This window comes from Ahaetulla prasina, chromosome 1 (genome assembly GCF_028640845.1).
Source record: "Ahaetulla prasina isolate Xishuangbanna chromosome 1, ASM2864084v1, whole genome shotgun sequence".
Taxonomy (NCBI): Eukaryota; Metazoa; Chordata; class Lepidosauria; order Squamata; family Colubridae; genus Ahaetulla; species Ahaetulla prasina.
Window position 1 is genome coordinate 330,930,636 of NC_080539.1, and position 22,259 is coordinate 330,952,894.

Sequence of the window (22,259 nt, forward strand, 5' to 3'; positions counted from 1 at the left end):
CCTGTTCACCGCCCTGAGTCCTTCGGGAGGAGGGCGGTATACAAATTAAAATATTCATTCATTCATATTCAACACCTTCTACCATTTCAACTCTGTTAGTGAGAATTAAGTCCTGATGGGGGTGTTGAAGTCCACAAGTCTCAAAGGTGCAAAGTTGGGAAACCCCTGCTCTACTTCTCTTCTCTATCTTTTGGGAGACAAAGCTGTCTGATAGATTTGTCAGGTTTGTCATTTCAAGGAAGATACGTTTGCATACTAAACTTTCTGTGTATCAACAGAAGAGAATATTCGTGGCTCAGGATTGAACTGTGGGGTTCTGGGTGTACTGATGATGTTACCTAGTTTAGTAATGAAACATTTGCAAGAAAAGAACCAAGCTCAGAGACTACTAAGGATGCACACTACCTGTTCTGACCTAGGCTTCATCAAATCACAATACAGTCCCGAAAAAAACTCTTTTTATTTGGCTAATGTGAATTCCTAGCATTCACGTCCAGCAAAATTCTGGCAAACAGTCTTTCAAGGGTGAATTGCAACCACAGACCTTATTGGTCCTTGTATAGTTTCCAGGGGGGGTAGCTTCCAGGAGCAACACTGTACAATGAAATACTTAGCAAGGAGTCTCTGTGAGGCAAATCTTCACACTAATAAACAAACTAATTGTCTCCTGCAAACACCACTCCCCTTTCGCTCCATTTATTTCCTATGGGAGGGGCCATTCAGCATCCCCTTGTGCCTTTACTTCTGAGTTGACCCCTGTCCCTTAATTGTTCCCTTCTCCTGACAGCTCTGTGCATGCGCACATCAGGAACAGGCTCCAGTTGTTCTTCTGCCCCACTTATCTCCGACTCTGAAGGTAGCTGATAACTGTCAAGACGGCCCTGGCCCAATCTCTGCCTCCAAGGCAGAGAACTCATCAGAGCCTTCCCCAGACTCCAGGGCTCCCCAAACTCTTCACTGTCTGAGTCTGCTGCAGCTCCACTGGCCACTGGCAGGCTACAACGCTATGTAGAGACTTCTTGATCCATATTGGGTGGTAAAAAAAATTCAGTTGGACAGCCCATTGTTGGAATTCTTTTCTTAAGAGAGGTGTGCCTCTCACACTTTTTCTAAAAAATCTTGCTAATTATATATCATGTAGTTGATTATATTTGGTTCTGAATGTTACTGTGTCTTTAGTTCCTACCGCCCAAATTCTAGAATGAAGCCCTTTTCAAGCACATTAATTTAATTAGGTGGCAGTTAATGCTTACCTTCTCTTTACAGTCTGAAAAGGCAACAGAAAATGACAGCTTCATATTATCAGCACATTTGCACTCGGCTCGGCTTGATTTGTTAGCACACTGTTTGTACTTTCCAGAGTTCTGTGGAAAAGATATCCATTGATCTAAAACTGCGATATCAAAGTATGGCTGAACAGTGATCTGGTTTTTAAGTCAGTGACATTTTTTGACTATCATTTATTCACATGTAGGCTCCTAAATGGTAGAGTAGGGATGGAAAGGGATTTGCAACTGCTTTTCATTTTTATATGACTTGTAATTTATGAATACACTTGTATATTAACATTGTACATGAACATAATGCATAGCAGCAAGGTATTTTAAATTTATTTAAGTCTTAAAAATCATGGCATTCAAAGGACAAAAATGATTAATAACCAAAACTTACTTTTGATCCTTCAAAATAATCTCTCATTCTAGGTTTACTTGGATCCGCATTATAAAAATTATCTGTGAGTGGAACAGCAATTCCCATTACAGACGGTGGTCTGTAGTTCACCTATATTAATAATAACAACAAAAACTGTTGGGGAATACGAAAAATACTTCAGCATCCTTTTTCTAATCCCAAACTCCTACTTACTAGTATCATTGATTCCTATGAAATTACCCTGATTCGACTGAAAGTGGTCTTTAAATATTGTGCTAGAAATCCCAGTCTTCAGTATAATTTACATAATCAAATATGCATGTGCAGGAGATTCCCCCCCCCCCCACAAAAAAAAAAACATTAGCCATCTAGTTGTTACTCATGTCTAAAACGAAGTGTTGTAAGCTCCAGAGAGCTTACGGAGATAGTAATTTCTTCAAAAGCAAAGTTGAGGTCAACAGACCAACAAACCTCAAATAAAGAATAGCAAAACAAAATCTCTACCTACATATAAGGGATAGATGGCCATGGTGTTGCTACTAAACCCACAGGTTTTTTAACTTACCAGACTATTGAGGGCAATCTAGTTCATCGAAGACAAATGAATTACCTTCAGGAAATACAAAATATCCACCCAATCCATACACAAAAGAGGGAATAGGTACACATGTACATATGCAAGTCAAATCAAGGATACAGAATTTTACACAAAGTTTAAGTGTAACCCACCCATTTGCTTCCCATCACCCCTGGACTCTCACTCCATTTCACTCTTGGGACCCAGGAACTGCTCTTCTGGGATTCCAAGAATCCTGCTGGAGTTCTGAAGCTTAGCTATGAATCTGTTCTGTCCCCCCATCTCAGTCCGGGAGGCACGAGAAATGACTCAATTAGCTAGCAATTTAGTCCACAGCAGCTATCAGCTCTGGCAGAAAACCAGCGAGCATCTGCCAAGGTTTTCTGTTACCTTTCTTGAGGCTGGCGTGTCAACCAGAAAGTCAGGAATAAACAGCACTTCAGCTCAAGTTTTCTCCAGGCAGTTTGATTTGTTCGTCACGAAGTAGTATAGCAGCCCCTCCTGCTTTTATACCCTGTGGGGTGTGGTTCCATGACTCAGCACTTTCTAGGCCTGCCCCACCCCTGCTTCTGTTGTTCCCGCCTCTCTTGTCTACGAAACCTGGGATCTAACCAGGACTGATTGTCCACAGCTGGGTCTGGGAGCATTGCCTGGGCGGGGGGGAGATACAGGAGACAGAGGCCTCGTTATTTCCTCCACCTGGCCTGCCTCTGGCTCCTGGAGCTGAGCCAGAGAGGCCGGCCCTGCGGAGGGGAGCCCTGACAACCCTTCCCCCTCACTCTCTGAGTCACTCTCTGGCAGGGGGCCAGGTCCCGGGGTGGGGGCTGGAGTCACAACAGAATCTGTGACCTAAAATTGATGGGATCACCTGGGCTTTTCTATACTCCTGGAGTCTGCAGATGCAAAGGAAATACAAAGGGCATAATTCTGATGGATCCAAAACCAGGGCTAGATTTGAGTTGTCCTCTACAAAGGGGCTGAAAAATATGGCTTGCAGCACTTTCCATTCGGGCTTCAAAAGACACTTCAAAACGTGCAGGAGGAAAAAAAATAACACTGGTATAGGCACAACTGCTTTAAGGTTCACATTATGCTGCTACCCTGTTCCCCCAAAATAAGACATCCCCTGATAATAAGCCCAATCGGATGGCAATAGAGCCAAGTGCTTATTTCAGGGTTCAAAAAAAGACAGGGTCTTATTTTCAGGGAAACATGGTATATGCTGGGGACTAAATCCAAACATTGCACATCCCTAATGTTTTGTGACAAATAGCTTTGACCAAGAACTTTGCAGTGGCTGGATTTCTGCTTTCACTATATAATATGATTGTACAGTTGGGGCAACAGAGGCAAAGATCCTGGTATGCAAAAAAAAAAAAAGGCTTGCAAGAAAACACAAGACGAGATGTTCAGATTTTTTTTTAATGATATTTCTGAACAAATTTATTTGTGGGTGGCTTTCAGTAAAAAGTACTAAAAACAGTTAAAATTAGAAAAAATGAATAGAAAAGTTAAAAACCAAGATGATGGGATGTCTGGGAATGGGAATCTTCTCTACCAGTCAGACACTCCAAGGCACTCTACCAGTCAGACACTCCAACAGGGTCAAATTCTTAGGCAGGGGTCTCCAACCTTGTCAACTTTAAGACTTGTGGACTTCAACTCCCAGAGTACCTCAGCCAGCTTTGCTGGCTGAGGAACTCTGGGAGTTGAAGTCCACAAGTCTTAAAGTTGACAAGGTTGGAGACCCCTGTCTTAGGCTCTGCATAAGGTCAGGGGTATTTGGGTGGACCTCACCTCCGACAGGAGAATATTCCAGAGGGAAGGGCCCAGAGCATTAAAATCTTTTTCCTGGATCCCACAAGCCAAAATTTTTTGGCTGATGGGATCTGAAGTAGGCACTTTCCCCAGGAATGAGTGTGGCAGGCTAGTCCCATCACAATGAGATGGTTTCTCAGATAACATACTTTATCATTGTCGGATGGCCACTGTACTTGTACCCTTTTTAAAAAAAAAAACATGTGTCATGTACTTTATAACTTTTTTGCTGCCCATACTTCTTGCTTTGGTGACATCAATCAATGTTCTCCTCAAAGTATGGTTAAAAAAACATGACAGTTATGAGATTGAAGCTCTATCTGTTTTTTTTTTAATGTGCATTACACACACAGTACAGATACAAATATGAGAAGAGTTTCAGCAACCCTTTGTGGCTACCATCTTCACCTTTTTGATCTCACCTTGGGGACAACACTGCACCAACTGAGATTTTTTCCTATCTTCTAGCTTCCATATGGAGAGTCAGGAAGACTAACTACTACTGGAATTATTGTACACTGAAGATTGTCAAATTCTCTCAACCTTGTTTACCTCCTAATTACACTTGATAGGTTGCTAAGCAATGCCATCTCACAACTAAGCGAAGCACATTCAGCTATATCTTACCCATGACAAATTTGCTATAGTTTCCTTACCCTTTTTAAAAAGTAATAATTCATTTCCTAATTAAAGGAATGGTTACACTTTAAATTCAGTGTCATACTTTAATCCCAGGCATCTGATTAGATCTATCTCTGAAACAGTGGTGGCCAGAGACCATATTGCTACATCTTTGTTTCCCTCTCTCTAGAGCATTTTGAAAATTTTTCAGTATCCTTACCGGCAGAACCTTCAAATATTTACTAATCTCTGAATTATTGTACTCGAAGGTATTCTCTGGAGACAGCCAGTCGGATGGAGACAGTTTATAAGGTAGAACATAGTGTGTTGCTTTAAGGTAGGAGCAGGAACTCTTCAAGGTTAATATAATACATGCAACATCACATAAGAGGCTGGCATATGGGATAGTCACAGCTACGGTAGTTTTACCCTAGGGATGATAATTAAAAAGCATAATATTAATTTGGCCCAATATAAAATAAATAATTATTATCTCATCATAAGGCTTTATCTACAAAAGCTCAGCCGTTAAAATGGTTAGATATCTATGCTGTCTTTCATTACAATAGTTCAAGAATTCTAGGAGGGAGAAATATATCTTCAGTGGCGACATTATTTGTACATTGAAATACAGCAAATATAATGTATGCATTTTAAGAGAATCTTTCCAGTCAGCTAAAAAGAGAAACAATAACACAAAAATTATCCCTTAAAAAAAGTATATGTTGTTGCTTTCAGGAATCTTGCAGTGCAGTCCTAGAAATACTAGGAATTTAATTGGGCACAAAGATAGAACATGTCACAATTTAATGAATTTAATAATAAAGTTGGACTGGAACAGATGAATTCCTGCCTTCATACAACTTCTTCAGGCATTCTCTGAGAGGGCAGTGGCTTATGTATGGAAACAGTGGTGGGTTGCTCCTGATTCGGTCCGGTTCTTGCAAACCGGTAGTAAACTTGGTGGGAGGCTCAGACATCATCATGGACGATCTGTGCATATGCAGTAGCTTCTGCGCATGTGCAGAAGCGTGCACGCTCCCGTAGCGAACAGGTAGTAAAGGTAAGTAGAACCCACCCCTGTATGGAAGTGATGGGTCTGCACACACTGGCCACATATCCTTACCTCCCTGTTCTTCTTCCTGCATGAGCAGAGCAAGAAGAGTTCTGCTGGCAGTTTGCTTGAATGTGAGTAAAACTCTACTGAATTGTGGATCCTGCTTTATCAACATATGCACTGTAATCTCATGAAAAATTATAACATGTTTAAGTACACGTGAACCAAGTTTTCATTTAAGCTGCCTGGTTTCCACCTGAGAAAAACTGCAGGGACTGAAGAAAGGAAAACACCTGTTTGCGAGGTGTTGTCTTATACATTTAAGCATTTCTGGTCTGTTTTGATACTATTGATCATAGCATCATAGCAAAGGACCACCTGCAGGGAGGTTTGGGGCATTGTTTTGTAGAAGTTCTGCTCATTACTTCTGAATGATTTCTATCTGTTGCAGTGGAGAAGGAGAGATTGTCCCATAGGCTCTCATTAAGGTGTACATCAACCCCTTGCTTTGTAACATTTATATGAAATCACTGGGAGAGTCATCCAATGTGCTGATGGACTATGCTATGCTGTGCTGTGCTGTGCTGTATATTATACTATACTATGCTATGCTATGCTATGCTATGCTATGCTATGCTATGCTATGCTATGCTATGCTATGCTATGCTATGCTATGCTATGCTATGCTATACTATACTATACTATACTTTGTTGCCCCATGAGGAAGATCCTGTTGTTTTGATTGATGCCTGTTTGGAGACTGTTAACGTCTGGACAGGAGAGAACAGGTTCAGATTGAACCAAAGCAAGAAGGAGTTGCAGTTTATACATCATGGTTCTTCTTTGGTATCAGTTATCCCTAAACAGACAGGCATTTCCTGTCCAGGAACATGGTCATGGTTTAGGGGTCCTTCTGGATTTGAAAATGGAGACTGTGACTAAGAGGGATTAAAATTAAACATGAGTCTCTTTTATGTGCTAGTGGTCTAATGTTTAGAACTTACATTTCCAAATTGTTGCCTGGGTTTATATCTTTAGTTTTTCTAATATTAATATGAAATGTTACATTTTATATCGGTGTTTTTAACATTGTTACTTCATCTGATTGTTGTGCAGAGTCAGAAAGATATCGAAAATCCCCCTTCCTTCCTTCCTTCCTTCCTTCCTTCCTTCCTTCCTTCCTTCCTTCCTTCCTTATTTTATTTATTTATTTATTTATTTATTTATTTATTTATTTATTTATTTATTTGTCAAACACAACAGTATATATAAGTATAAGCATGAAATAACCATACAAATTGGGTACAATTAAAGGGAACATTAGGACAGGAACAGTAGGCACGCTGGTGCTCTTATGCACGCCCCTTACAGACCTCTTAGGAATGGGGTGAGGTCAATAGTAGATAGTTGATCAAGACTGGAGCGGTTCACATTAAGTTTAAATCTATTGTGTGCTTGTGTATTGTTGCGTGTTACAATAGACTTCCCAGTAGTCTAACACAATAGTCTATTGTGTTACAATAGACTTCCCAGTACCAGTTGCTTTCTGCATGGCAATTGGTACTGGGAAGTCTATTGTGGGAGGAAGCACAGAGCTTCCTTCATTTTAGAGTTCACTATCTACCTGTTTGGTGGCAGGAATAAACTTGGGAATTGAAGGGACTGGTTGAGAATACCTGAAGAAGATCATTTCTTTACAACTCTTTGACGTACACCACATTTATTCTGTCCTGCATATTAGTCCAGACTGGAATCTCTCTGTTATAGTTAATACTCCTTTAATATTCATTCCCTATATTATATCTACTGTATATATATCCTATCCCAAGAAAAGATTTATACTTAAGCAGATCAAAACCAAAACCATGTGCAATATGTATTTGATAGAAAGTGCTGGCTAAAACATTTGAGATCTAGCTACACAGTAAACTCTATCAAATAGTTGAGCAAAACAGTTTGTGTATTACCTGTTCAAAAAATTTACTGCGAGCAATGATATTGAATACATAACTATGATTATCATCCCAGTAATCTTGTGTAGTCATATCCAGTAGATTAGGTCTTCCAACTAGTACTCTCATCAGATACCGATGAAACACTGTGAAAGCTGTGGATTGAAATAGCCATGAAAATTATATTGGTTGCAATAAGGAAGCAAAACACTTAAAAATTAAAAACACTTAAAAATTCAATGGTAAGAAAAGGTTTTACACATAGGCAAGCAAAATCAAATGTACAGTACAGGTGGAACCTCAATAGAAGCAACTGCGAGTGATCTGGGACTCCCCCTAGACAACCACTTAAATATGAGCCAGCAGTGTGGCAGTGTGCCAATGCATTCCTAGGCTGCATTAACAGAGGAATAGACCAGTGGTGGGTTTCTCTTACCTTTGCTACTGGTTCGTTCGCGCACACGCACAAACTCATCTAGGGTGGACAGGTGTTCTCTTACCATTTTTGGCCTATTTTAACCTGTATTCCTAATCTGGTTTTTATGGTACTGTTTTTGATAGGTTGGACTGTTTTTTCCTTTTGTGTAAAAGATGCAAAAAATGAAAAAAGCAGTTCTGCTTTCTCCCTGTTAGAATAGAATAGAATAGAATAGAATAGAATAGAATAGAATAGAATAGAATAGAATAGAATAGAATTTTTTATTGGCCAAGTGTGATTGCACACACAAGGAATTTGTCTTGGTGCGTATGCTCTCAATGTACATAAAAGAAAAGATACGTTCATCAAGAATAATAAGGTACAACATTTAATGATAATCATAGGTTGCATATCAATTTCTTGCCATTTTCTCCCATTAATGGACCAATAGTTTCCTTGACTTTTTTCTTGTTTTTTACATGTTGAAAGCAGCTTTTTTTGGTTATTTATTTCTTTTGTCACAAGCCTTAGTTCATTTTGAGCCTTAGCTTTCCTACTTCATCTTTGCAGGCTCAGGATATTCTGCCTTAGTTATGTACCTGTCTTTTCACTTTTTATACTTGTCTTTTTCATGCTCAGTTTATCAGAGAGCTCTTTGTGCAGGCATGCTGGTTTCTTTTGAGAGCTCTTATTTTTCTTCTTCATTGGAATTGGGTTAGACTGGGCTTTTATAATCTCATTTTTCAAAATTTCCCAGGCTTCTTTTCCAAAGCACTAGAAGACAGGACAAGAGGTAATGGATGGAAGCTAATCAAGGGAGATCCAACCTAGAACTAAGGAGGAATTTCCTGACAGTGAGAACAATTAACCAGTGGAACAGTTTGCCTTTAAAAGTTGAGGGTGCTCCATCACTAGAGACTTTTAAGGGATTGGACAGTCATTTGTCCAAAATGGTGTAGGGTCTCCTGCTTGAGTAGGGGTTGGACTAGAAGACCTCTGATATCCCTTACAACTCTGTTATTCTGTTACTCTATACCATACCATAAAAAATAAGAGTGCTTGTTCCTATTTCATTAAACTGAAAGGATTGGAAAGATGCATTGTGCTTGACAGAGATCTAATATAGCTAGATGATGTTGTCTATGAAAACTACAATGCCAGCCCATCTCTTTCATTAATTACTTTTAAGTACTACAGGTAGTTTTCATTTAGCGAGTGCCTTTTGTAGCAATTGTTCACAATTACAATGATGAACATTTTACAAGCAATCTCACATTTATGACCTTCACAGGCCTGTAAAACAAAGGAAAGCTGAAGTAAGATCACAAACACAATCACAGCTTTAGTTAACAACTACTTTGTTTAACAACCCAATTGCCTGGCCCATTTGTGGTCAATAAATAAGAACTGCCAGTATTGCCCTATTTAAATCCTACTGATTCTAGTTACCGACGCTAATAATTTTATTATTATAATCTTACATTAAAATGATAAGAGCTTTAAAGGCAATTAATTATTAATTAGGTAAGGATAGCCACCATCTAAGAAATTTTGCTTCAGAAGGTTGTAGTGGGGGCCAGGGATGAAATTTTTCAGCCTTTTCTACAGATTGAAAAGCATTTCAGAGCCTGATATTTCTATTATTAACATTTTAAAGATAAAAAAGGCAGAGCTGCCTACCCATGAATAGCAGTGAATATTTGCACTGAGGTTACTAAAAACATACATTTAACTTAAATGAATACTTTCATGCTTTAAAAACCTATTGTACATATATTTATAACACATTGAGAGTTAAAAAAGAGAGAAAGGTACATGCATGATTCCAGTGGTCTTACCAGTATTAACTGGAGTTACTCTGAATGAAAAACGCAATTCTTTCCCAAGATCCAGGTATTTAATGGCATGGAGTGGTAGATCATCAAACTGTTGTACTACATATCTACATGTGTCAACTACAATTTTCCATTTTCTACCATTTGTTGTGCCAAAGTCATACAGAAACCACTCATCAGGTGGAAAAGAGTAGTTTAGAAGCATTTTTTCAGGCAAAGTGGTCATTCCTAAAGCGTTAAGATCATCCACCACCTCAGTGATAAAGAAACTGCTAGTGCCTGGAATCACCACTGTCTTTTCAATGTCAGTTGGCTTAAATACATTAGAACCTGAAAAAAAAATCACACACAGAGACACAACTGTAATTAAAAATGAGTTAACATTATAAGGAATAAGGCTAATTTATTCAAAAGTAATTGCCGGACCTATGCCAGTTTCACTTAGTATAAGGAACCTTAGAATTTATACCTTAATTAACAGTAAAAGACACTTTTTCACCATAGTTTACTAGCTATGTATGGTAGCCCACTCAGATTAATTCAGCTTGCCATTCTTCTTTAGAATGAGAAAACAAACACAACTATGGGCTGAGGATGAAAGTGTTCTGCTTTGGACGATGCAGAAAACGGTAAATATGTGGGGAAGAAAACCAAAATAAAGCCTTTCAAATTGTCAATATTCTTTATGCTAAGTGAAGTTCTTAACCACTATGGTGTTTCAGCAGCACTGGTAAGGCAAAGATATACTGAAGAAACTTTAGAGTGCACGATAAGGTGTGTTGGATAAGTTAACCACCCCGAATTATTTCTAAAAATAAAAAAGGCAGGACATAAACAAACAAACATTAAACGTAAAGGTAAAGGTTCCCCTCGCACATACGTGCTAGTCATTCCCGACTCTAAGGGGCGGTGATCATCTCTGTTTCAAAGCCGAAGAGCCAGCGCTGTCCAAAGACGTCTCCATGGTCATGTGGCCGGCATGACTCAACGCCAAAGGTGCACGGAACGCTGTTACCTTCCCACCAAAGGTGGTCCCTATTTTTTCTACTTGCATTTTTTATGTGCTTTCAAACTGCTAGGTTAGCAGAAGCTGGGACAAGTAATGGGAACTCACCCCGTTACACAGCAGCACTAGGGATTTGAACCGCTGAACTGCCGACCTTTCGATCAACAAGGTCAGCATCTTAGCCCTGAGCCACCGCATCCCCACAAAACAAACATTAGCTCAGTTGAATAGGTGATTCTCTGCAAAATAACCAATGAACTATTGAGGATAGCCCACAACCAACTAAAACACTGTAGCCCAAACTGCCAAAAGCACTCCAAGTGTCAATATTACCTGGATTTTTTAGGCTTCGTTATCAGCCTTTTAATAAAGGTGATAATTAGCATTATTAACATGGCATATGTGCAATGGTGGGATTCAAGTAATTTAACAATCGGTTCTCTGCTCTAATGATTTCTTCCAATAGCCAGTTTGCCAAACGGCTCAGAAAGTTAACAACCGGTTCTCCCAAAGTGGTGCGAACTGGCTGAATCCTACCACTGCATCTGTGCCTCCTTCTAAAGTTCTGGAAACCATGTTTTCTTTGTCTAAAAATGTTTCTGAAAAGGACTATAGCCACTGGAAATAAAATTGTAATTCAACAAAAATCGATTTTTCAGACTCAGAAATGCAAAGATATGTGAATAAAACAAAGGCTGATGCATGTTTGAAGGAGGCAGACAACCGAGGAGCCAGGAGGAGGTAAATGCTAGCTGATAATCCCTTGGGAGAGAACACAATTTAAAGAAATGGTACAGGGGAAGAGCACACTCCTGAGAAGCCAGTTGGGGTTCGTAGTCCAGTTGTGTAACCTATACATCCATCAAGAGACAGCCAGTAGTCATAGTGTGCACAGGAATGTGGACAAATATACAGGTACCTTTCACAGGAGAAGTGATGGTTGGAGTGGGGCTCTTTTTGACTTGAGACTGCTGGAGGCATTCTGAATGCAAACAGAATCGACCCACCCCTGCCAAATGAACTTTTGGATCCCGTGGACTGAAATGACTGAGTGACAAGTGGACCAGAAGATGGGTGTAAAGACTATACCCTTCACTCCTTCCCTCGATCTGCCATCCCCATCCTACTTCTGAAGGGATAATGATGATCTGATTCTGGTCTTGCATCCTCAGGAAGGAGCTCTGGGGGTGCAGGGTGCAGTACAAAACCTGCAATCCAGAGGTAGGTTTCAGCAGGTTCTGACCAGTTCTGGAGAACTGGTAGCGGAAATTTTGAGTAGTTCGAAGAACCGGTAGTAAAAATTCTGACTGGCCCTGCCCCCATCTATTGTCTGCCTCCCAGCTGATTGGGAGGAAATGGGGATTTTGCAGTAACCTTCCTTTGGAGTGGAAGGGAATGGACATTTTACAGTATCCTTCCCCTGCCATGCCCACCAAGCCACTCCCACCAAGGCATGCCACACCCACCAAGCCATGCATGCCCATCAGGCCACACCCACAGAACCGGTAGTAAAAAAATTGGAAACCCACAACTGCTGCAATCATGCAATTAGATATACAAGAGGGAATGTACAGCCATGGGGACAGAGTAGGGAAGCCTCAAAGGTTACCCATCTTCTGAGAAAATCAACTAGACTGCAGACAATGGAGTCACATGAAAAAGAGCAAATCAAGACACAGCTCTTACCTAAAGCAGGGCTTTATGGAGAATAGGGAATTGATCAGGAAGACCTGCCATCTACTGGTTACCATTTTTTTCCTGGGTCCTGGGAAATTTCAGTTTTGATAGTTCAAAAGTCTCAGCATAATAAACACCTGAGAGAATTTGCAGGATTTGGCTCCCTGATCAGGTTGAGGAAACACTGAATGTGTGTTTGAGAAACCATAATTTGGAATTTTTCAATGTTTTCAAGAGATTTGTTAGTTGGAATTTGACCAACGGTATCCAGCTGAAATGGAATGCCATTCATTTTGTATAACAAAATATATGGTTTTTAACATTATAAGCATAACATTTTTTCTTATTCTTATGGAATTTCCATAGCAGTTCAGATACCACAGTAGTACACTTAATGCATTAAAAACTATAGCTGTTCAGAATTTAGAAAACGTTGATTTTTAAGAGAAATACTGAAGGGGTATGACTCACACAAGCAAATTCAAAACCAAAAGTTCTTCATTATCGAATGATTGACATACCTGCAGTAGAAAGTACAAGTCGATATAAAGTAGAGTTAGGCTTAGGTAGAATGGTTAAAGTATTTGCTGTACAAGGGCTGTCAGTTACAGATTCAACAGGAAAATGTTCCAGAACATCTACCAAGATAGACGATACAGTTCCTTCAGGGTTCATTTTTGAGAAGACTGTGTTAATTATACCTGATCCTCCTGGCCTTAAAAAAAAAAGTAAATATTATTATTTTGATAGTCCAATTGCATTTTATATGTACCACAACTAAAGCTTGTCATATGGCATTCTTCTCTCAGAAACCCTCTAGGTTTGATCCTGCTTTCTGCTTTGGGGTGGCCTGTGTTTCTGCTGCTAACACCTGTCTTCTAAGGGGCTCCCATGGGGGCAAAATAACTAATCCTTGATTCTGCATATTATAAGAGGAGGTGCTTGATCTTTAATATTCAGATTTAAAAAACTCTGGAACAAGCACCATGATAAATAAACTCATTTTCTGTTCATTGGGGTTTAGTGAAATTCAGCAGGATGTCAAGTTTAAGGGCATCTCCATACTTTTCAGTGTTGCTATCCCCTCATAGGATTTGTGGGCTTGTTTTTCCTCCTGAATTCTACTGTGCATAAGGTAAGGGACAAAGCTTGAGGAAAAGGAAGATAAGTTTGAAATTATTTGTCCCTGACATGTCACAAGGTAACATTTTATCAATAAATTTTAAGAACTGACAGGAGATTGTATCTTAGAATTCTGATTCTTGGCTCTTAGAGTTAGGTTAGGCCCTAGAGTTAGGGCCGTGATGGCTCAGGCTGTAAGATAGCCTGTTATTAAAACACAGCAGCCTGCAATTACTGCAGGCTCGAATCCCACCAGGCCCAAGGTTGACTCAGCCTTCCATCCTTTATAAGGTAGGTAAAATGAGGACCCAGATTGTTGTGGGGGCAATAAGTTGACTTTGTAAATATACAAATAGAATGAGACTATTGCCTTACACACTGTAAGCCGCCCTGAGTCTTCGGAGAAGGGCGGGATATAAATGTAAATAAATAAATTTTAAAAAAAGGTAGAAATTTGAAAGGAACTATGTTAATTTGAACTCTAACATGGTTTGTTTTAAATCTTCCAGCTTTCTTCCTCAGGAAATTATCTGAAAGAGTTTGATTTAAAGTTTCCTCTATAAATTATTTAGATTATGACTTTATTAAGGATTTACTAGGAGCCATAATACCTTTCCTTTTCAAAGTCATTGTATCAGGCAGATTGTGGCCATCAGTGTTCTCTTCCATTTTATGGGTAATTGGCTTGATATTATTCCAGAACTTTTTATTAAGCAGCGGGGTTCTAATATATAGGTCGAACTCCATATGTTGGATAGATTTGAAAACCCTCCCATGAATTTGCTTACTTTAAGTAAGATTAATATAAATTGAACTTTTATATTTAATTATAACTCTATAAGTACTGAAACATCTTGCAAAACCTATCAATAACTTCCATTAATCTGCAACGTTTGGCTATGGAGAAGCTGACTCAGGAAGCATATTATTGCTTTATGGGAGACTCATTATATTTTGGAATGGAAAGGTTTCTTTCCTTATACATTTGACTTATATATTGACTACCATGCTGACTGTATCAAAAGTAAGTCCGCAACCCACATCCTAACATTCAACCTCCCATCTTCCAAAACTAGGCATGCCCACCCCTAACTTCCTCAATACCAACTGCTACTGACCTTAAAAGCAAGCTACTTAATGCAAGAAGCCTCGTAAACAAAATGCCTGAATTTCTCCTCTTACTAAATACGGCTATATTCGACATTATATTTGTCTGCGAAATGTGGCTGAATGCATCCCTCCCTGACTCCATTACCACACTAGGAGACTATCATGTTTACTGATCCGATTGTGAAATTCGTAGAGGAGGTGGTATTGCTATCTTATATAAAAAGTCCCTAAATCTAAAAAATATTCAAGTTACATAGGAACTCGCTCTTCCTGACACCATCGTCTGTGAGCTATCCTTAAATACCATTTCACTTCTTACTATGTTACAGAGCCCCTGATTACGACCTCGTACATGTGAACAAGTTAACTTCACTACTAACATGGGTGGTCTCCTGCCCACACCCTCTTATCTTTGTTGATGATCTTAACTTACCACTAATTAATTGGACCCTAAATGAATGTACAACTGAACCTATACATGCAATCCTGTACAATGCTGTTACTAATCTGGGACTGGATCAATTAGTAACTAACAACACTAAACTCAACAACTGCCTTGATCTCATCTTCTGCAACAATTTAAACTCAATTTATGGACTAAAAATAAAAGAACCAGTCTCCAACAGCGACCACAACATGATTGACTTTTGTCTCAATATATGTCATTACAAAAATCATCATAATGATGGGATCCCCAATTATAACTTTAATAAGCCAACTATGATCTCATAGAGACCGACCTCTCATCTCTTGATTGGCAAATTCTATTCACTGGCTGTAATACTGCCAAAGACCATTATAACATTTTTTTGCTTGAAGTCAAAAGAGTCATTAAATGATATGTACTACTAATAACCCCCAAAACCAGAAAAAACAAATTACCCATAACAATAAGGAAACTCCAATCCAAAAAAAAATCTCTTTGGCAAAAAAATAAAACCAGCTACGTAATTAACTTTAAAAGCCACTGCAAAAACTTATGCCACCAGATAAAGACTGAATTCATCAATTATCACATCAAACAAAGGAAAACCTTCTGCGCACGAAATCCATCCGTGCCTTCTATAATTTTGTAAACAACAAACTTAAAGACTTGAGATCCATCCCACCCCTAAAAAGACCTAATGGTAAAGACTGTAATGATGAAGCTGTTAAAGCCAATCTCTTTAACACATTCTTCAGCTCAGTCTTTGTAAACAGCAATGGTTCATGCCCAATATTTCCTAGTCATACCATAAATAATTACAATGATCTAAAACATATTGATTTTACAGAAAACAACATTGAAAAGGCACTATGCAGTCTAAAACCATCTCTCTCTATTGGACCTGATGGACTATGTGCCCACTTCTTAAAAAAGCTTTCCACTGCCATAGCAGAACCTCTAAGCATAATCTTTGAAAAATCTTTCAGGACCAGCTCCTTGCCCAATCTATGGTCATCCATGGTCATCCCTATCTTCAAAAAGGGACACCCCAGCCTAGTTGAAAATTACAGACCAATCTCTTTATGTTGCATCACCTGCAAAGTCATGGAATCAATCATAAACCAATCCATTACCCTCCACTTAGAGATAAACAACCTACTCTGTAACAAACAATTTGGTTTCAGGAAAAAATTATCCTGTAATCTGCAACTTCTACATTGCAAAAATGTATGGACTACACAACTTGATCAGGGCAAAGCAATACATGCAATTTACATAGACTTCTGTAAAGCCTTTGATTCAGTGGTACATGACAAACTACTTCTAAAATTAAATCTTATGGCATATATGAACCCCTGCATAATTGAATAGCTGCGTTCTTGTCAAACAGGCAACAAGTGGTCAAAATAGGGTGCGCCCTATCAAATCCTGCACTTGTTAACAGCAGTGTCCTTCAAGGCAGTGTTTTAGGACCAACACTCTTTATACTTTACATAAATGACCTTTGCGATCATATTATAAGCAACTGCATTCTCTTCGCTGATGATGTAAAACTATTTAACACCACTGACAATGTTTTTATCCTTCAAAAATACCTTGACTATATGTCAGAATAGTCAAACAATTGACAACTCCAAATCTCCACCAACAAATGCTCTGTCTTACACATTGGCAAAAAAAATCAAAACACAAAATACAAGCTAGGTGGACATATAGCATGCTGAACCAAAACCAAATAAATCATATTATACTTTACGATGGTGTACAAATCAGGCCTCTATACTCTAATGAAAAAGAAATGTTAAGGGGGTCTTGTATAATCTCAATTCTGCATTACTGGAATAATTTAATTTCAGATGCTGATAAATGTGATTTCATTTTAAAATTATTTGTGCCAGATCTGTTAATACTTGCCAGGTATATTACAAGTTCTGTCCCTTAAATCTGTATTTTAAGAATGAGTGCTATTTATTTTTCTTAGGAAACAGACAATGTTTTAGAATTCATAATACCGGAGTAATTTTAAAAAAGTGGAATAATTTATATACTATTGGTATTTACTCATAATCTAGGCGCTTTCCACTTTGTAAATTGGAGAATGTTGGCATAGTATTTGGCGGCCCATGGTGAAAAAACAGCATTTGCTCTTCAGTAACATAGTGTGGAGATAAAGGATCATCAAAACCTAAATCTGTCTCCTGAAACAAAGTGAAGAAGTAATTATTTGATTTTTTTCATTTAGATGTACATATTTTTAACTATTTTAGGAAAAAATTCTAAAGGGTTCTTGGTCAACAATATGGCATGGTGCATATACATGCATGTCTCCAGGCATAGACCATTCATTCTTATATTCAGTCCATATTCAATTTCTATTTATTCACAACCAGTTGATCCTTGATCCTGTCTCTTTTTGTTTTGCCATGCAGATTCCATTTAAGTAATTCATTATATATTATTATATTATAAAAATATTCAACACTGGAACATGAATCAAAGCAACAGCAGTTAAGATTGTTAAGTCCATGCCCATTATTATTATTTTTTAAAAGGAAGAGGTAAAATATACATTCTATAAGAGAGAGTTCACAGTAATAGAACTAAGTCAGTAAAAGTTATTTTGCTGTACCCATCTGTTTAATAAATTTAATATTGGGATAATCTATATGGCTGATATCAGGGGTCTGACAATCTCATATAAACATGAACGGCTGTGACAAAAACATCTTGTTTTACATAGGGTTTATGATTATGGCTCATGAACCAGCCAAAGTTGATCGAAAACATTCCTGGTAAATCAGTACATGTCATCATCAGTAGCTTCAAAACCACAATAATCCTAAATGTTCACCTGGTCCTTTAATGGAAAAAGGTCCTGCTCTGACATGTATTTATACTTACAGCAGAAGGTTTGCCCACCAGAGTATTGAAATAACTTAGATTTAGAAGTAAGGAGCAAGGTGGCCAGTTTTCTGATGCTGTCAGATTGTTTAGATCAGTAAAATAAAAGATGAATTGCAAAAGTCCAGTGATGGAAATTTAATGCAAGCAAATGTAAAATGATGCATGCTCATCCATAAATCTCTGATTTCTTATATGCAGTAGTCCAGAGCTGATAGTAAAATCAGAAAATGGATATTAAACCCTTGGTTAACAGATTAATGAAAATGTCAAGCTACTCTGCAATGGCCAAGGCAAATCCTACATGTGGAATTATTAGAAAAGAAAATGTAAATAAAACTGCTAGTTCAATGATAACTTATATAAATATAGAGTGTGATGACTCTTGAAACACTGTATATTTTGGTGGAACCTGCGTCTCCAAAAGGATATTGATATCACAGCATGATAGTAGGAGCATTTAGACAGGCATTCTAAAGAATTAATGGGAGCTAGTGTGGATTTATAACAAATAAATCATATTAGACTCGGTTGTAAGTTAAGAACTACTTGTACTGGCTGGCATGCTGCTCAGTTGTATATCTGAGCAGACAGATGGAATCTTTGCACGTTATAACCATTCCAGTGTTCTTCTAAAGTCAAGTTTGATGTTTCATATCAAGGCATAAGAAGAATTCTAAGGGAATTTAGATCTTAAAATTATACTATGTGTTACAGGACTCAGATACAAATGTAATAGTTGCTGACAATAATTAAGAAATGGATATGATTCAATAAAAGCCAACAATTTCTAAAACTCTCATTAGTTTCTAAGAAATCTCTAATTCTTTCAAATAGACTAGACTAGACTAGACTAGACTAGACTAGACTAGACTAGACTAGAATAACAGTGTTGGAAGGGATCTTGGAGTTCTTCTAGTCCAACCCCCTGCTTAGGCAGGAAACCCTTTACCATTTCAGACAAATGGTTATCCAATATCTTCTTAACAACGTCCAGTGTTGGAGCATTCACAACTACTGGAGGCAAGTTGTTCCACTGATTAATTATTCTAACTGTCACGAAATTTCTCCTTAGTTTTAGGTTGGTTCTCTCCTTGATTATTTTCCACCCATTGTTTCTTGTTCTGCCCTCAGATGCTTCGGAAAATAGCTTGACTTTCTTTTATGTACACTGAGAGCATATGCACCAAGACAAATTCCTTGTGTGTCCAATCACACTTGGCCAATAAAAATTCAATTCAATTCAATTCAATTCAATTCAATTCAATTCAATTCTATTCTATTCTATTCTATTCCATTCCATTCCATTCCATTCCATTCCATTCCATTCTATTAAACTAGACATACCCAGTTCCTGCAACTGTTCTTCATATATTTTAGACTCCAATCTCCTAATCATCTTTGTTGCTCTTCTCTACACTCTATCTAGAGTCTCCACATCTTTTTTACATCGTGGCGACCAAAACTGAATGCAGTATTCCAAGTGTGGCCTTACCAAGGCATTATAAAGTGGTATTAACACTTCACGTGATCTTGATTCTATCCCTCTGTTTATGTAGCCCAGAACTGTGTTGCCTTTTTTGCACACTGCTGGCTCATATTTAAATGGTTGTCTACTGGACTCCAAGATCCCTGTCACAGTTACTATTACTGAGTGAGGTACCACATATACTGTACCTGTGCATTTTGTTTTTCTTGCCTAAATATAGAACCTTACTTTTTTCACCGTTGAATTTCATTTTGTTAGATATTGCCCAATGTTCAAGACTGTCAAGATCTTTCTGTATCTTAAGCCTATCTTCCGGAGTGTTGGCTATTCCTGCTAGCTTGGTGTCATCTACAAATTTGATGAGTTCCCCATCTATCCCCTTGTCCAAGTCATTGATGAAGATGTTGAAGAGTACTGTGCCTAAAACAGAACCTTGGAGTTCTCCACTGCATACTTCACTCCATGTAGATGCAACATGTAGACTACCCGTTGAGTGCGGTTGGTCAGCCAGTTAGGAATCCATCTGGTGGTGATCTGTCTAACCCACATTTTTCCACTTTATCTAGTAGTAGGTTATGGTCTACTTTATCAAATGCCTTACTGAAAATAAGTTTTGCCATAGCTTTGCATTACCAGCTGTTCATACAATAAATAAGTTAAATCACATTTTAAGCACATTTAGTATCTAGTTAGAAATCATTTCATTGGAGTATGCATTTAGGCTGTGTGTTTTCAAGGAATCACAGCTATATTATCTTTACAAAGCAAGTAAATATGCATTTCATACAATCAAACTGAATAAGCTTTACATTAGCTTAACATTTTATAAATCATCTTCAATAGAACACAAAATAAATGATAAATGTCAAACCTTCATTAAAGTGTTCGTATCCACCACAGAAACTGTCAAACCATCATCAGATGTGCTATTAAAACTTATATGATTTAAAATTCCCAGATGATCAAAGTACATGCTGAAAACATCAAGTGGCATTGTTGTAAGAAAGGTATATATAATTACTCCTACAGAGAAAAAAAATTATGTGTGCATACCTTATGTTACTATCATAAACTCTATGACTTCATACAGAAGTATTTTCAAAGAGAACATTTCTTCTAATAAAACTGAGTTTGTTTTATGTAATCAGGATACAAGATAGTTGATTTAGAAAGAAGTGAATGTAAATGTTTTATTCCATAGATCCATGTCAATTAAAGCAATAGTTTCTAAAACAAATGCAGCAGTAGACCAATCTACAGGTACAAAGTGCTTCACGTGGAGAAAACTTGTTATGTAATGTAATTGACATAATCTCTTATTTCATTAGCTGCTCAGAGTTTCAGTGGATAAATGAACAATCTTATAAACTTAATAAAGGCAATAAAATAAAATAAGTAAAACAAAATAAATTAAAGACCTAATTACAAGCAAGAACTAAGCATGAGGAAGGGAACAAAAGAGATCTATCCCCTTTTCTACTTTGATCCTAATGAAAATCAATAATTCTGACTAACTCTGATCCCCTTCCTTGAAAGTTACTATAATATTTAGAGAAGGGGGAAAAATACCAGATACCAACGGAATGTTTGTTTCTCTTGCCAGGTCTTTCTCTAACCCTGTAATTCATTTTTCAACAGCTGCCCAGGGACAGAACTAACCTGGGCAACGACCAACCCAATGTGGGATTTTTTTTTTCTGTTTCCACATGGTTAATGGGTTGCGAATAATCTTAGTGTGGCTCCTCAGTCGAGATCTATCTGGCTTGGATGTCCCTTCTGCTATATTTTCTGGTGATATACCTCCAGCATAGCTCTCAACCTTAACAGAATACCCAAGCCCTTCACATAGAGGGGATATATTCATATAGGAAGATTTTTATTGGCTAGGTGTCCAGGTTGCTGACAGCATCTAGCCTACCTTTACAGATCTTCAAAAGCTAAGCAGGTTGAGTAGGAGCTCCTCTGCCAATACTGTACTAGTTATAAGCTGGGCTACAATTTTAAAAAAACTCAGCCTGGAGGAAAGCATTATCAAACCATTTCTATGGCTTTGACAAGAAATGTGCGGGATTGTTTCTATGAAATCATCAGAGTTCAAGCTCAATAAATAAGTTTGAAAAAGAAAGGAAGAAAAATATGAATGCAATATTTTATGCATCTGGTACACAGTTGTGTGGCTCCTGGGAGGTATTCAGGACTAATTACATCTGATTCTCTCTTTAAGATAAGTGCATAAATTTTCCTTAGAAATGTCATATCTTGGGATTTATGATTTTTTGGCCCTATCACTTACACCATCCCAGCTGCACTATTTACGCTATTTTCTATCTATCAAATAATATTTGATATAACTGTTCAGCTAGTCTTTAGAAAGCTTAAACTCATTAAAAGCTTATTTTTCAGACTGCCAATGTGCTTTATCTTAACAGACTAATACAGTTATTTGTCTTGGTGCATATGGTCTCAGTGTACATTAAATACATTCTAATCTTTTTTTATTTGCTATTCTTCATATTTCAGTATTTGATGTTATATGTTAATGGGGAAAGACAACAATTTGCATCAGATCAGATTTTAAAAGCTTCATAATCCAAGA

General features: G+C 37.9%; 1 protein-coding gene across 1 annotated transcript in view; it reads right to left on the reverse strand.

Moving 5' to 3' along the window:
* The window catches only part of CATSPERB (cation channel sperm associated auxiliary subunit beta), a 71,030-nt gene that overhangs the window by 10,652 nt on the left and 38,119 nt on the right, over nucleotides 1-22,259 (reverse strand). Inside the window, exons 13-21 of the mRNA XM_058162592.1 lie at nucleotides 21,323-21,502; nucleotides 20,535-20,686; nucleotides 17,335-17,471; nucleotides 13,136-13,329; nucleotides 9,935-10,261; nucleotides 7,694-7,833; nucleotides 4,890-5,099; nucleotides 1,672-1,782; nucleotides 1,254-1,364 (exon numbers count right to left, since the gene is read on the reverse strand). Coding sequence (XP_058018575.1) covers nucleotides 1,254-1,364; nucleotides 1,672-1,782; nucleotides 4,890-5,099; nucleotides 7,694-7,833; nucleotides 9,935-10,261; nucleotides 13,136-13,329; nucleotides 17,335-17,471; nucleotides 20,535-20,686; nucleotides 21,323-21,502 — 1,562 coding nt within the window. The remainder of the gene's footprint in view (nucleotides 1-1,253; nucleotides 1,365-1,671; nucleotides 1,783-4,889; nucleotides 5,100-7,693; nucleotides 7,834-9,934; nucleotides 10,262-13,135; nucleotides 13,330-17,334; nucleotides 17,472-20,534; nucleotides 20,687-21,322; nucleotides 21,503-22,259) is intronic.